The sequence below is a fragment of the Phyllobates terribilis genome, unplaced genomic scaffold (genome assembly GCF_046119375.1).
Source record: "Phyllobates terribilis strain yellow unplaced genomic scaffold, ASM4611937v1 Scaffold_8__6_contigs__length_399053987, whole genome shotgun sequence".
NCBI lineage: Eukaryota > Metazoa > Chordata > Amphibia > Anura > Dendrobatidae > Phyllobates > Phyllobates terribilis.
The window spans coordinates 340,854,267-340,869,922 of record NW_027362768.1 but is presented as its reverse complement, the minus strand read 5'-3'; the positions used below and the strand labels follow the sequence as shown (position 1 = coordinate 340,869,922).

General features: G+C 43.2%; 1 protein-coding gene across 1 annotated transcript in view; it reads right to left on the bottom strand.

Moving 5' to 3' along the window:
* Positions 1 to 1,042: 1,042 nt before the first annotated feature.
* The window catches only part of SLC25A26 (solute carrier family 25 member 26), a 101,020-nt gene continuing 86,406 nt past the window's right edge, over positions 1,043 to 15,656 (bottom strand). Inside the window, exons 7-10 of the mRNA XM_073644701.1 lie at positions 9,886 to 9,955; positions 7,963 to 8,027; positions 5,937 to 6,010; positions 1,043 to 2,099 (exon numbers count right to left, since the gene is read on the bottom strand). Coding sequence (XP_073500802.1) covers positions 2,003 to 2,099; positions 5,937 to 6,010; positions 7,963 to 8,027; positions 9,886 to 9,955 — 306 coding nt within the window. The 3' untranslated portion in view covers positions 1,043 to 2,002. The remainder of the gene's footprint in view (positions 2,100 to 5,936; positions 6,011 to 7,962; positions 8,028 to 9,885; positions 9,956 to 15,656) is intronic.

Genomic DNA, 15,656 nt, shown 5'->3' with positions numbered 1-15,656 from the left:
AGCTGCAGTACCATATACAACCTGTAGCCAGGGATGGTGCTGTTTCTTTTTTTGAATAAAAATAGGGGGAGCTTGTTGAGAATAAATAGATTTAACAGGAAAGGAAACTGGACAGTAAATTTATGGCCATAAATAATCCACATATTGAGCAGCACTTAGACTACAGCCCCCCTGGAATCTGAGGTCCACCCCACATCTAGTTTACTGTTACAACGATACGATGCGCTGTCACCCAGACTCAGAGGACTCATCGTGTCTGGAGGAATCCTGGGGAACTGAACTAAATTGGAGCCCGTGAAAATGCAAAAACACCACAAGGAGTGAGAGTCCAAAATCAGATTCAGCGCCACGCTTGTCCTCAGGTCGTGTGTGGTATTGCAGCCCAGCCCTATTCACTTCAATGGAGCTAAATCTTGTTACCAGACAGAACCGGTGAGGTTTCTGTGTGTGTTGGGGGAGCAGCCATGTGGTTTTCATCTTAAAAACCCATAAAGTCTGAAGCAAATAAGGCAGACCTGGCACCAGACTTTACAATACAAGTTGTTTACATTATTAGTTGGATCTTTTAGGCGGGTGGAGACTAATAAACTTACTTTTAAAATCCATGTCAAAATGGCTGTATCCTTTATGAAAATTTACAGTCACTTAATCACTTAGCTCTTTAGTGTCCCTTCTCCCTGTTGCATCTCCAATCAGGCTATCACCCACCGTGTCCCTCCTTCCTGACACTGAACATCCAACCCATCTAGCTTGATTGACAGCTCCTCAGTGTCCCTCCTCCCTGCTGAGATCTCTCACTGCTCAGTACAAGCTGCAGCTGTCAGTCAGACTAGGCAGAGACTCCAAGCACTTGGACTCATAAAATACTCATCTTAATACCAGGATTATAAATTTATTCAGACATAGATTTTCAAAGTAAGCATACCAGCTTCATCAGGTCTAATTGATTTATTTAATAGTGTATGCTATTGAAATTTTGCAACAGATTCAACTGGAGGAAGGGCTTTTCTAGGACACTCTCTATCTATGATGTCTATTAGGACAAGTGGATGCTGGATGGACCCCCTTCCTCTCTATTAGCCAGAATAGACAATCATTGTGATCCTTCTATAAAAGGGATTGTGTCATGTTTTACCTGTGGAGCTACAGAGCCAGAAATGTTCCCAAATTCTGCTGAATATCGACATGCACCTGCTATGTATAAAGGGGCTGCCCAAACAGGACATCACTGTACTATGGCATGGGGACAAAGGTATTTTTGGCTTCTGAGTCTCATTTATGAGAGGTGATAAAGCCGAAAAGTGGAGGCGTTGCCCATAGAATTAGAGTTGTTAAAAATACTACCCCGACTTTACTGTAAATAAAGACTTTTATTAAATCTTACAAAAGTTATAACTTTTTTTTCTTCCTTATGTAACAATCATTTTCTTGAAAGCAGAATCCTAAGTGCTCGGCCTCCTCAGTTGGGTTCTGCTTCACTAGTGAGAAGGCAATAATCGTAGTGATCAATCAAATATTAGTAAAATCGTTACAAACGCTGATGTTGAGTCATACATGTACAGCAATGGACTGTAAAAAAAAGTTTACACTAACCTGGTAAAAAATAAAAATATTTGCAGCTGTATGGAAACCATCAACAAGCAGGTCACTCACATCAGTAGCTTGCTGACTGATCAATTCTCCTGTTGCTAACTGAAAACAATTTCAAGTTATATCTGCGAAAGTTTGTGGCAGGGTTTGGACTTAGGGGCCACAGTATTGTGAATTTACCGGTGATTTTTGGCAATGTCCAGCATTTGTTAGAGATCAGACTTCCCAGCTTGTTGGTCATACAAGGATCCCATTGATATACCTGGAATAGTCACGAGAGAGGGGTGCACGAGTATCGGCCAGAGAACGGCTTTCCTGTGCATTTGTCATTTCCACTATTTGTCATGTCTTGGACGTCATTGAGAAAGTTTGATTTTTATGGAAGCCGGTTCTCACTTCCTTTCGGACCAGTTCACATAAGTAATCTGCGAGCTTTGTCATAAGCTCCGAGGAAGATAAAACCTCCGAGACTGATTGCAGTAATTCTTGGCACAATGCCGGCAAATAACCTGAAAATGGAAAATCAGATTCAGTAAAAATTGCAGAAGAGTCCCCTGAACATATGGGAAAATCATACGTACAGGACAGAGTGAGGGGTTAAGGGCACCGCAGTGGATTTAACAATTAAGTGATAATTTTTACATAAAGTAATGAAAAGATGTATTTTTTACTTTGCTCAGTTAGTGCTGGCATATCAAAAGAAACCCTTTTTACTGTGGGATTATTACCAAGTTGATCTTTATATGGGTCCCATCCTATAATCTATAGTTTTCAGGAAGGTACCGCTATGGGGTCTGTGTTGGTGCCCTCCTCTCCCACTGAATGGCGGGCAATGCTGATACTACATAAGGCAAAGCTTATCGGTGGTTGACAAGTATAGGGGCATCTGCATTAGCACACCGTGGAGGATCACTGCGTGGCTCTGAGTCTCAGTTGCGTTTATTCCCCACCCCCTCCCATGTTGAAGTACAAAAAAAAAATAAAAAATCTGAATGCCATCACTGCTCTGCCCCTACAGGGGTGCAGAACTTTATAGAAAGGAGACCAATGGCATTAACTAGTACCAGCGCAGGGAGCCCTACCCTAATATTATAGCCCCACCTCCTCTGTTTACGCCCCCGCTTAGTACAAGTTCCATATTCACTGGATTCTGCAAATTCTCATATATTACGGTTGCATCTGTTCTTTTTGTTGCTGCAGGCTTCACTAAAATAACAACGTCACAGAAAGTGATGGATTTGGTGTAACGTTCATCACTTCCATTTTCTTCGCCTTGGAGCGGTTTGCTAAGGAATCTGTCACTTCTTATTCCCCCCTCTGGTTTCAATTACTGGGTCTTCTTTCTTTCTTTTTTTTTAGAATGAATCTTTTCACCATTTGAAAACTCCACAAGAACTGCATTACATTTTGTAAAGTAGAACCAGGCCTCGCTTGTAAGCAGGAATTAGTTGTATGCGCTGTTACACTCAGACAATTATTTAGTTCTTGCATCAATCACCAATTATAATAATAATAGCAATAAAAATGTGTATATTTATTATTATTATTAATAATAATAATGAGGTGCCGTGGCGAGTTATTAATATTTTGTGGTAACAAGCTCTGAATGTGGAAACCCGGGTAGGATACTGGACAAGTATACGTCAGGGTGAGGAATCCTGGTTCTTGATTTTTGTATTTTTTAAAGGAATGTCCGGTAAAATCAAAGTTTTCCAGTGGCTTAGTATGTTAAAAAACAGTAAACCAAGCTATACGCTCCTCCCGGCACCTTCCGGAATCCAGCGCAGGCCGCTCCATAGTCTGCCTTTACACGAGCAGGAAATAGTCACCGTACAAAGTGCCAGCAGGACTGTTGGGACCGGTGACTGGCTGCCACGATCAGTTGACTTCTTCAGCATGTCAACATGGAGGAGGCCAATCACTGACCCCAGCAGTCCTGCTGCCATTCTGAACGGTGACGTCTCACACTGCTATACATTTGCATCCAGTGTCTTCTAACCAAAACCGCTTAACAAACCCATTAGACTCTGCAGTTGCAAAAGGTGCCTGTTCGCATACTCGGCTCTGCTGTTCCAAGGTGCCTTCTGTGCCTTTCCATGCTCAAGGTGTTATCAAGCATACTTCACTTTGCTGGTCAACATACCATCATCCATATCTAGCTCCCCTTTTCCATGTGCTGCCCACCATATCCAGCTCTACTCTTCCACGCCGCTCCAGCTCTGCTGTTCCATGTGCCATCCCAGCTTATCCAATTCTGTTCTCCCTCGCTGCATCAACACCTCTGATCTGTGCTGCTCCTCCACACCTACAGCTTAGGGAATTCACCTACCCAGGTGAGGCATAATGCTGAGACTCTAGAATATGGTTGGATGATCATTGATTTAAGCATTTCTATGAGATGACCATCAAAAATGGTGGTAAAAAAAATTGACTTCTAGGAGGTGCATTCTTCTCAAAGAAACTGGGATTACACAAATTTGAAAGCCATCTCAGAAAACCTGGTCTGGATTTGAAGGAAAGAGGCTTTCAGTTATTAAACCTTCAATGGCCGAGGCCCAGCACATGTGCACTTCTCCGGGGAAGGCCAACATACAACCCTTGTCCGTAATGGTTTTGCGAGTCTTCAAAAGTAATTGGCTTGACATACTTAAAGGACATATGTAATTGAAAGGCGAAACCCTGCGCTTGTCCTGGTGACAAAGTTAATGCGAGCTAAGAAAAACAAATGGTTAAATCCCATCGTTTACCACTCTCTGCTTCGAGGATTTTTTGCGGATCAAAGTGAAGAGGAACTAAGTGAAATCAGATCTATTTTTGCAGATTTTGCCATATGGAATCCATAAGGAAAATAGCATAATTGTCCGGCCGGAGTACAGCTGGCTAGACGGCTGAAATCACATAATTGCCTAATTTCGTTTCTCTCTAAATGTTCTACGCGTTATCCTTTCTGGTAGGTCAGAGTTTACCCGATCTCTGTGTTCACACCCGATGGCTGGGGGCCGCATGACACCCGCCTATAATCCCCGCTCTGATCGCGCTATAATCCGATGGATGTTTATAGGCCAATACATCTGGTTTGTAGATTGCCCCGGAACGGAGTCCGGTCTCTCGCTTCTCCAGCCGGTTGGAAAATTGCTTTGAGTTAACTCATTCTGGATGGGAGTGATTACTCTTTCGGGATTTTGGGGAGTCTTTTCTTGGATCAGTACAATCCAGAACAATAGTTGGGGGGGGGGGGGGGTCTTATATGCCATCGCGCCACCAAAAGCCTGGAATGTGCTGTCGATGGTTTGTAGATAGACCGGACTCCATTCTGGGGAGCGTGAACTCTTATGGTCATTCTGGATAGGAGTGATTGCTCTTTCGGGATTTTGGGGAGTCTTTTCTTGGATTGGTGCAATGGACTACAATAGTTGGGGGGGGATGTTTTGTATGCCATTGCTCTACCAAAGACCTGGGATGGCCAGTCGATGATTTGTAGATAGACCGGACTCCATTCTGGGGAGCTCTCTTCTCCAGCCGGTTGGAAAATTGCTGTTCGTGAACACTCATGGTCATTCTGAATGGGAACGATTGCTCTTTCGCGATTTTGGGGAGTCTTTTTTTGGATCACGGCAATGGAAAATAACAGTTTTGCCTTGTATGCCATTGCTCCACCAAAGGCCTGGGATTGTCCCCTCGATGGTTTGTACTCCCATTTCGGGGAACTCGCTTCTCCAGCTGGTTGAACAATTGCTGAGAGTAAACTCATTCTGGATGGGAACGATTGCTCTCTTTTGGGATTTTTTGGATTGGTGCAATGCAAAACAATAGTTGGGGAGGCCTTGAATGCCATTGCGCCCCCAAAGGCTTGGAATGTCCTGTCGAATACAGGAAGAGTTACTGCAGCAACATTCCCCTCCACAAGTAGTCATCCTGGAAATGCGGTCACCAAGCTCAGGACTGATCTTAGTCCAGGTCTGAGATGTCCCACTCCTACTAGGGAATTATACAGGGGAGTCAAAGCTTGGGACACCCCCCTTTAATGTTCCAGAACTGTCAATAAACTACAAGGTCACCACCAGTTATAAATGGTGGAACAACTAATTGCTTCCCTGCATCTCATGGCTGCTAGGCACATTGGTGGCGGGATGACCGATGTCCACAAAGCGAGTGATGACAAGCAAGGAAAAAGTCTTAGCAAGAAAGTTTCAGGAAACTGAAGTTTTCGAGAGGTTCTGTAGTAGTAACCACATACTGGCGTCTCATCCATCCATACACATTCAGCCGAATAAAAAGGTTCGGAAAAAAAAAACTAATTATATATAACTCCGAATTCAGTGTGGACAGTAATCTTCAATAGATACCCAGTGAGGCCGTGCGTTCTCCAAACGTCACTGAGCGCCAGCAGAACGTTTCCGTCTGCAGTACTCGATCCTGCCTGCAGGAGGGAAAAAATGAGAATTTAACCTGGTCACATTCAGAATTGGAATATTTTTTTTTTCTTGACATTTGAATTAAAACTTGATTTCCTTATAAGTTTCCAACATTATTGCAAATATAGTGAATGAAAGGAGAGATCTGTGCAAATTCATCGTAAAGATTAGTGATGAGCGAGCATGCTCGTTAATCGAGATTTACGAGCATGCTCGGGTGCTCGCCGAGTATCTTCAGCGGTGCTCGGTGTTGTGTTTTAGTCACGCAGTGCTCATGATTTGCGACTGTTTGACAGCTTTAATACATGTGAGGAATGCTTGTTTCTTATGCATTCCTCAGATGTATTAAAATTGTCAAACAGTTGCAAATCATGCGCATGGAGTGACTAAAGCATAACACCGAGCACCGCTGAAGATACTCGACAAGCACCCGAGCAAGCTCGCTGTAAGGGTTAACACAGCATACTCGCTCATCACTAGTAAAGATAAAAGAAAAACAGTAAAATCTTCCCGTGTTTCCCTTTTCTATCAGGCTATACTGTCTCAAACTGCAATCAAATCTGTGAGAAATAAGAACAATTCTAGACTATTTCATAAAACTTTAAGATTGGCTCATAGACGTAAGGCACCTGAGAGCAGCAGTAGCCCTCCTCCATCTACTATACACATCCAGGGACATGAAGCTCCAGCCTATAAGTGAGCGCTCATCATCGGGGGAAAATTTTACTTTTTTTCCCCCCAGTGACGTCTGGCTTTTCAAATGGGCACATAGTAGACGGGCACTGCCAGAAAAAAAACAAAAAAAAACAAGAGTCCTTTTGACCTCCATTTTTCTCGTTGCACCCTACGGCTCTGTCGGAATCCAGTTGGAACACTCAACGGAAGGGCCAAAATACAATGTGAATACCTTCCTAAAGGGGTTTTCCAGGGTTAAAAGTATTCATAAATTCCATGTAAATCATAAGATGCGGAAATGTACTAATATCTTCTAACTGCGGCTTCAGCCCATGGTCCCGGCTGGCCAGGCCGGTGTGCAACAGAGAACAGTTCGACACGTGACCAGAGCAGTGATTGCCTATTTCAATTACTAAACCAGCCCACTTGTTTGTCTACATATCAGTTAAGGGGGTTGGATTGGGCATTTAAATAAGCAGTCAGCCAGCCCCTTTCCCCCATTGCTTCGGTCACAGGCCAACAAAAGTAATGTTTTCCAGTGTCGAACACAAAAAATGGAAGCAAGGGGTGACGATCTAAGGCACCTGACCTAGTACAAACTAGTATAAAAATCACTTATGATACGGTTTTGGTCCCTGGAAAATCCCTAAAATTCTCAAAGGAAAGGGGAGAACTATGGGTTCCACCGCTGAGCAGTCCTGAGAAAGGGACTCAGCAGAGTGATTGTCCCCTTGGCTCCATTTATCGTCTATGTGACTGATGGAAAAAACAGAGCGCGGTACTTGGCTTCATCCGGCAGTCGTATTGCCGATGAATGGAGTAATGAGTGTTCAGATTGGGCACTGCAGAGACCCCGACTCTTGGTGCAACTAGACCCCCAGAAATTCTATTAATAGGGGATAAATTTCAAACTTGGGAATAACCCTTTAAAAATCATTTTAGCCTATTCCTAAAACTTGTCTTTGAAATATGCACAATGTTAGGATTCTGTTCTGTTGCCAGCTTGAGATCTTCATACTTGCAGTCACTCGCTAACTATCTTCTCAATAAAACATTGAGAGAAGCAAGTTAAGTTGGTGGTCGGCTCAAGTACGCAAATCTCATACTTGCAGTTCTGTGACGACAGCTTGAGCTGGGAACAGAGGAGAATCCTGACAGTGTGCATATAGCACAGTGAGGATTCAGCAATCTGCAGTCACAAAGTGCAGAAACTAATGTAGAGTCCAGAATATATTATGTATCTTGTATTGGCTGAACACAGTTAAGCTGTTACGGTCTTTACCTTTGCCAGCATTATACGGGTCTTCGCTACGTCAAGGGGGGTCGTAACCGCAGCTGCAAAACCACCTGAGTAGTAAAAAAAAAAAAAGACAACAAATAAGACCTTGTTGGGGATTGATCTTACGGTCTAGTTCCCACAACCTCTGCCAAGACGTCTTAAAATGTGATGTTTATATATAAACTACATCAAACATACGACGGCTCGTTCAGCTCCTGACCGCGAAGGGCCAGTTCTCGGGGGCCAGTATTCTGCTCCTTTTCGGCAACATAAAGTTTGTAAAAGAATGTGAAGAAGTGGTGCTCTCATTCACTGACCGCAAACTAATAGCTCCAGAAAAGTTGCAGAACTTTTCATTGTACAGTGATTAAAGGGGTTTTCTGGTTTTGTGTAAATGAAAAGGAACTGTACAATTAGAAAAAAAATGGCTAATTTCTTCCCGAAACAGCGCCAACCTTGTCCACAGGCTGCGTCAGGTATTACAGCTTTATAAAAGTGAATGAGGCTAAGCTGCAATGCTTGAAATAATCCTCTAAACAGCTATGGTGAAGTTTTGGGAAGAAAGCCGCCATCTTTTTCTTATATATTGTAGTCTCTTAAAAATGTTTAAGACCCCCACCGATCATTGAAAACACAGCATGCGCAGGCTGAATAGGAAGTCAATGAGCCCAAGTCATTATTTCATTGAAGCCTTTGGAGTTTTGTGTTATATTCATTTTTCAATTTGTGCCTATTATTAATGTGTGTGTTTGTTTTTAAGTCAGTTTTGGGGTTTCCTGATTTTTTTCACCCGATTCATCACTCACTTGGAACTTTTCAACAAGTCCCATAATCTGTCGCAAATATACTCCAGTCCGCCCACCTCCTGGAGTGATTTTATGTGCAGCTGGAATATTTGGGCGCAAATTTTGTGACTTTGGGACATGCAACTTTTTCTGCGCTAAACAGTCGCAAAACAGGTTAAAAGACAAAAATAAATAAATAAATGTGTTTTTTTTTGCGCAAAATGCATGAATCACGTGAGCCATTTTGATCAATTTAGTGCAAAGAAAGGTCACTGAATAATACTAGGCAAAAATTGCAAATGATGAATCAGGTCCTTTAGGTCTATGTAGGAGCTATGCTCTTCGGGGGAGGTTCCAAACCCGGACCCACCCCCACTTTAGAGGGGCTACAATAAATCGAAAGTGAAAAAAAAGATACATTTTCAGCCTAATTTCTGATTGGATTTATCAAAATTTATATTTAATTTTTTTAAAATTTTGCCCATTTAGGGATTTCTGTATTACTGGTAGATTTTCCTTCCGTCTTGACAAATTTCTCCAAGATCAAAAATGCAAAAGCGTCCTCGTCTCCATCCTTAAAGTGATACCATACATTATTCTTTTTGCTGATGTCATGTTAGCAGCTTCTCCACCGCCCAGATGTTTGGTCCTCCATTTTTTTTTTTTTTTTAGCCTGTAGGCGCTTGCAGCAAAATTTTTCCTCCTCTCCTGACACTATTTAATCTGCGCTGCTGTCAGAGCTGTCACACGGGCGGTGAATCATTGCCTTTCTGCAGGAGTCAGAGAAAGCCCTGAAGAGCAGCTCGGGGCAGACAGCTGCTCGGTCTGCGCGCACTCACCAGGATTACAAGGGGAAGGGGGGGGGGGTGACTGACACCTTCTCGATTTTAACCAAAGCAAATTTGTCGAAAAACAAATTGGTCGTCTTTCATCTTAATACAACTTTTTTTTTTTTTTCTTCCCTCACCTATTCTTTACAGTGACCTCCGGACGCTAAACAACTTAAAGAGAGTGCGTCCTAAACAAACCGGCTTCACAAAAGAATGCTGCACGCCCGAACCTAAGACGCTTTTTATTTCGCCCTCCTCGCTAATGTGTTTTTCCCCCTCTTTTCCTAAGTTTCACATATAATCCTTTGCACCTGCAAAAGCTCCACAGACTGCAGACTGCCAAGAATCGACTGGACGGCTCTGCTTCCATGACCAGAGATCCTGGAATTAAAAAAAACAAAAAAAAACAGAAGAGAAATAAAAATGCATAACAAAAAAACAAAAAAAAGTGTATAGGAATGTTACTGAATGTTTCAGATCATCTGCGAATGGGTCGATTTCAAAGATGGGAATGGACGTGGAGGGTCGAGCAAAGCATTAGAGGTCAACCTTGGGAAAGCCTCGACTCTCCAGATGTGGTGGAACTACAATTCTCAGGCCAGCAGGGGGCAGCACTTATGGATTACACCCAACCAACCAGTAATATAAAGAGTGACGTAATAAAAGAGTTTATTAGATACATATCAGAAAATTACGTTACAGTAAACAATTTCATTCTTGCTAAATTTTTCACATTTTTTTCACCCAGGATTTTTGCATTAGAAGCCTATACAATAAATAGCCTCGCGGGCATTCGATTAATTATATTTTTAAAGAATTATGACAGTACGGCACCAAGAAATGGACAAGTAATGCACCACCGGAAATATCACTGCTCTATGGGAGCAGTAGTGGGCATGCTCAACCAATACACAGTGGATAAGCATGCGCACTACTACCTTAGTTACTCAGGACCCCCATTTTTCGGGATCAGTGGGGGTCCCAGCGGTCAGACCCCATCGATCACCCATGCTGCAATTAGTTGCTACAGTTAGGTGAGACAACCTCTTTGACTTTTCATAGTCACACCCTATTTTAGCCCTTTGATTATTTTCTGTTTTTGCTTACTTTTTACTATGATTTTTTTATATATATTTTAAGGTATAAAGAAGATATATCAGTCAGGAGTATACAAAGACTAGAGGAGAGACTTAATTCTGGTGTCCAGTTTTGCCACCCGCAACAGAAATGTGTGGTGCTTGTTCTCTAGGCATCACCCCCCTTCCCTTTACCATGACCCTTGGACCAAATCCCTGTTCTTTTATCTACTTAATAGGCAGTTTCTTTGAAAAGAGGTTCTCAACATCTAGTAACAAAAAAAAAAAAAAAATTAGGCCCCACCAGCACTTGGGCCCCCATCTTTCCAAGGACCACACGATCTGGATTTATGGCGATAATATATTAATCAATATTGACCAATAGTAATGGCTGAATAAACCAATATTTCATAAACTCTGAAGAAATATCAAGGTGCAAACACATTTTTACATGTGAACTACAATAAATCCTGACATCACCTAACACTAAAGAGACACAATTGGAAATTTGCACAAGCTAATCCTTTTCTGACAGTTAACAAAGACTTATAAATATCAGGGTTCCTGACAACGCCCCGGGGTGAAACTTGTGCTAATGTTTAATTTTTTACTCTGTGGATATCACTGTACCGTGTCACTGCTATTTACAGATGTAAACTCACCCCTTGGAGAACCTATCGGAAAGTATTCATTAAATGCTTAAAGGGAAGGTACACCTTCACAAACAATTTTTTTTAAATTGTTAATATGCATTTACAATGAAAAAATAAGCTCATTTCCTACTATTCTTCCTTAAAAGCCTTCTATTGTTTAGCGTATACAGCTTCAACGCAGACCCATGTGTCTCCATGGTAGCAAAGTACAAAAAAAATATGATGTAGGGTACAGTTGGGAGTCTTCCTGCAGGATCAGACTACACAGTTGTTTGTTTGTAGTCTGTAACCATGGAGACAAATAGAATGTTTGTATTCCTTCAAACTGAAAACCCCGTAAAGGCAGCCATCCATCTATCACAGATTTATGACCTCTCCTATGGACGGGAATATCCTTTTAATCACCATCCATTAACCCATTGTAGGTCTACTCCAGAAATAGCTTCCAAGTCTCTCCCGTGTGCAGAAAAATGGATAATATAAATGATACTAAATATATAAGATTCACTGGACATACGCGCGTTAATAGGACATACGGTGCTGGAGGACGGCGCTCTTTTTCTATAGGTTTGCGGCTTTTTTCAGAATGTGCTGGAGATTTTTTTTCCTTGGACTGAATGGGAAGCACGGAGGAAGCCTTTGATAAGATTGTCCCCATAGAGCACTTACGAATGGTTCTGGTAACAGCTTGTGTTTCTGGGGAAACTCTATTTAGCGGAAGAACTAATGGTCCTGACAAAGTGACTGTGACAGCACAAACCGGTGACATTCCCATTGTGCGCCTGACGGAGGGGAGTGGATCCTATTCTGCTGCCTGCGCGATTCTGTGCTTCCTCCACGTGAGCAGCATGGGAAGTTTTCGGTGTGCAACTGCCAACATTAACCCTTCACACTGACTGCACAGGGCAACCACTCAGGTTTTCTTTACCTTTTAACTAGTAGGAAAGATGACTAACTAATATAGTCCTGGTAGACCAGCCGCATCGGCATAGGACAGCAACAGCATATGCGGACTGTCTCAACCAGAGCTGGCGGACAGCTTATTTCACCCTTCTCTGTCTACATATCTGTGAAGGGGGCTGGCTGAGTGCTTCTTTCACTAGCCAAGCCAGCCCCCTTCTCTGTCTACATATCTGTGAAGGGGGCTGGCTGAGTTTTTCAAAAAGTTGGCAAAACTGGCTGAAAAAAAAGGCAAAAAAAAAAAGTTAAGAATTGCACAAAAACTTTGGAATATTCCAAAGAGTTTTACGCGTGATGGGTCTAAGATTTTAAAAATAAAGTTAAAATCACTGTTAGAAAATAAAAATGGAAAACAAAAAAAAAATAAAAAAATAAAAATAATCCAATAAAATTTAAATATAATTTCAATCCTTTTTTTAAGAGAAAACATTGACTAAAAGAACAATAAAGTATTCAAATGTCCAACTTGATCTGCAAATTTCAGAGCAAAAATTCAAAAAATATGGCTATGTGCCCACGTTGCGGACCTGAAGCATATTTTTTACGCTTCTCCCTGGCGGGAAAATCGCATGCGGATATTACATGCGGTTTTCCCGCCAGGTAGAAGCGTTTGTGAGGCGTCTTTGCATGCATTTCTGCATGCGGGTTATCAAGCACTTCTCCAAGCATCACTTGGAAAAGTGCTTGACAACTTGTTCAGAATGGTAAAAAATAAAAAAATAAACTTTATACTCACCTTCCGATGCATTCTCTGCCCCGTCCGGAGTCTTGAGCGGCTCACGCTGTTGTGTGCAGGACCTGCGGTGACGTCATTGAGTCATGTGGTGGGTCACATGACTCAATGACGTGGCAGGTCCTTCAGACAACAGCGCGACGGAGGGAAAACATCATAAGATAAGTATAAACTTTATTTTTTCTTTTTTTTACAGGTTCTTTGGTACCCAGGTCTGGATGAGAGTCTCCTCTCCTCCAGACTTGGGTACCATCCGCACATTGATTCCGCTGCGCTTCTGCAAAATTAATGAACATGCTGCGGATTTTTGACTGCAGCATATACGCTGCGGAAAAATCCGCAGCATGGGCATTGACATTGCGGAATGCCATTGGGGACCATGGGGTGCGGATCTACATGCGTTTTTCAAGCGTTTACGCTGCGGAAATTCCGCAGCATATATGCTTGAAAAACGCTACGTGGGCACACAGCCTAAGGGTATGTGCACACGATGCAGAAATGAAGCAGAAAATTTCTGCATCATTTCTGCATCTCCCTGGCAGAAAAAACGCATGCAGATTGTGCATGCGTTTTTCCTGCAGAATACATGCGGATCCACATGCAGATTCACATGCGTTTCCGCATGCAGATTGACAAGCGCTTTCCAGGCGATGTTAGCATCACCTGGAAAGTGCTTGATAACTAGGTCACACTATATAAATCCATGCAAACAGCATGGATTTATACAGTGTGAACCGAGAGAGTGTATATACTTACCTCCGATGGCCCAAGCTGTCCTGCTCACTCCGTTCTCCCGGCTGCCGGCAACTTTGAATTGAAAGACCTGCCGACGTCAGCGTCACGTGACCCGTCACATGACTCTGACGTCACCGCAGGTCCTACAACTCACTGCAAGTGCCGGGAACCAAGCGGGAGCGCTGCGCGGGCCGACAGATGGTAAGAATACATTTATTTTTTTATTCTTCTTTTTACAGCTTTTTCAATGGTACCTGGGTGTGGATGAGACTCTCCTCTCCTCCACACCCGGGTACCATCCGCACATTAGAACGCACCAATTACGCAAGTACAAATGCTGTCTTGCGGAATTGGCGCGTTCTAATGCAAGTCAATGGCGGCGAAATCGCCGCGTTTCCGCAAAATTAATTGACATGCTGCGGATTTTTGACCGCAGCGTTAACGCTGCGGAAAAATCCGCATCATGGGCACAGCACATGCGGATTTCCATTGGGGAACATTGCTGCCCTTCTACCATGCGTTTTTGAGCGCTGATGACAGTGACTTCAGGGAAGCAACATATGAATGACGAGCGTTTACAGTCAATGCTATACCCAGTGGGTATTCACATCTTGACCCCGGCCAACTGAGGAAGCATTTCCCAGAATTCCCAGAAGTTGAGAAGAGGAGATGCCAATTACTACATTGTCACCAGGGAAAAGCTAAACCTCTCCCCAAATGTGTTTACAGATTCAGCTCGGCTTCACGGCCGTCATTCACTGACCTGAGCTGATCTGTAGGTGGGTCTGACGCCAGCCCGGGGTAATGACATTTCTTGGGAGTCCCAAATTCTAAATTCTGTTTATTTACTAGAGATAGTATATACCAGTACCATTCTCTATGTAAGATCATAGTATTCACATTATAAAGTGGTCAGTCGAAGCTGATCCGACTGCTTGATATCTCGCACCACTCCCCCATACACAGGAACGCTCGGCAGCGCACTCCTATGTTCTCCAGGGGAGAGTAGTGACAGCGGCATATATATATATATTTTTTTTTTTTACACTATGGGTCAGTCATTACAACCACTAGGGGACTGACCCACTGGAACCAGTGTCTGAATCCGTCCAGGGGCAACAGGTCTAATTTTGTATGTTCTCCTTGTGTGATGCTAGACTATCTTTTGGGACCTTGTTCTCTCTATACGGAGGCTAGGCCTTCTCTTAGGACTGCGTTTCTCTGGTACGGAGGCTAGGTTTTCTTTGGGAACCCCGTTCTCCCTGTAGCTGTCTGCGCTTTCTTTCGGGACCTCATTCTCCCTGTATGAGGCTAGGCTTTCTTTGAGGTTCCGTTTATCCCTGTATGAGGCTAGGGCTTTCTTTGGGGTCCCCTTTCTCCCTGTATGAGGCTAGGGCTTTCTTTGGGGACCTCAATCTCTCTGTATGAGGCTAGGGCTTTCTTTGGGGTCCCCTTTCTCCCTGTATGAGGCTAGGGCTTTCTTTGGGGACCTCAATCTCTCTGTATGAGACTAGGGCTTTCTTTGGGGTCCCCTTTCTTCATGTATGAGACTAGGGCTTTCTTTGCGGTCACTGTTCTCCCCGTATGAGGCTACGCTTTCTTTGGGGTCCCCATTCTCCCTGTATGAGGCTAAGCTTTCTTTGGGGTCCCCATTCTCCCTGTATGAGGCTAGGCTTTCTTTGGGGACCCCGTTCTCCCTGCATGAGGCTAGGCTTTCTTTGAGGGCCCCATTTTGCCTGTACGAGACTAGGCTTTCTTTGGAGACCCCGTTCTTCCAGTATGAGGCTAGACTTTCTTTGTGGTATATATTTTTCACTGCTTGTGTGATCTGTCCTGAAAACTGCCTTGTATCTCCATGCAATGCTCTGCAGCCTATCAATTTCTGGTATATATTTTTCACTGCTTGTGTGATCTGTCCTGAAAAC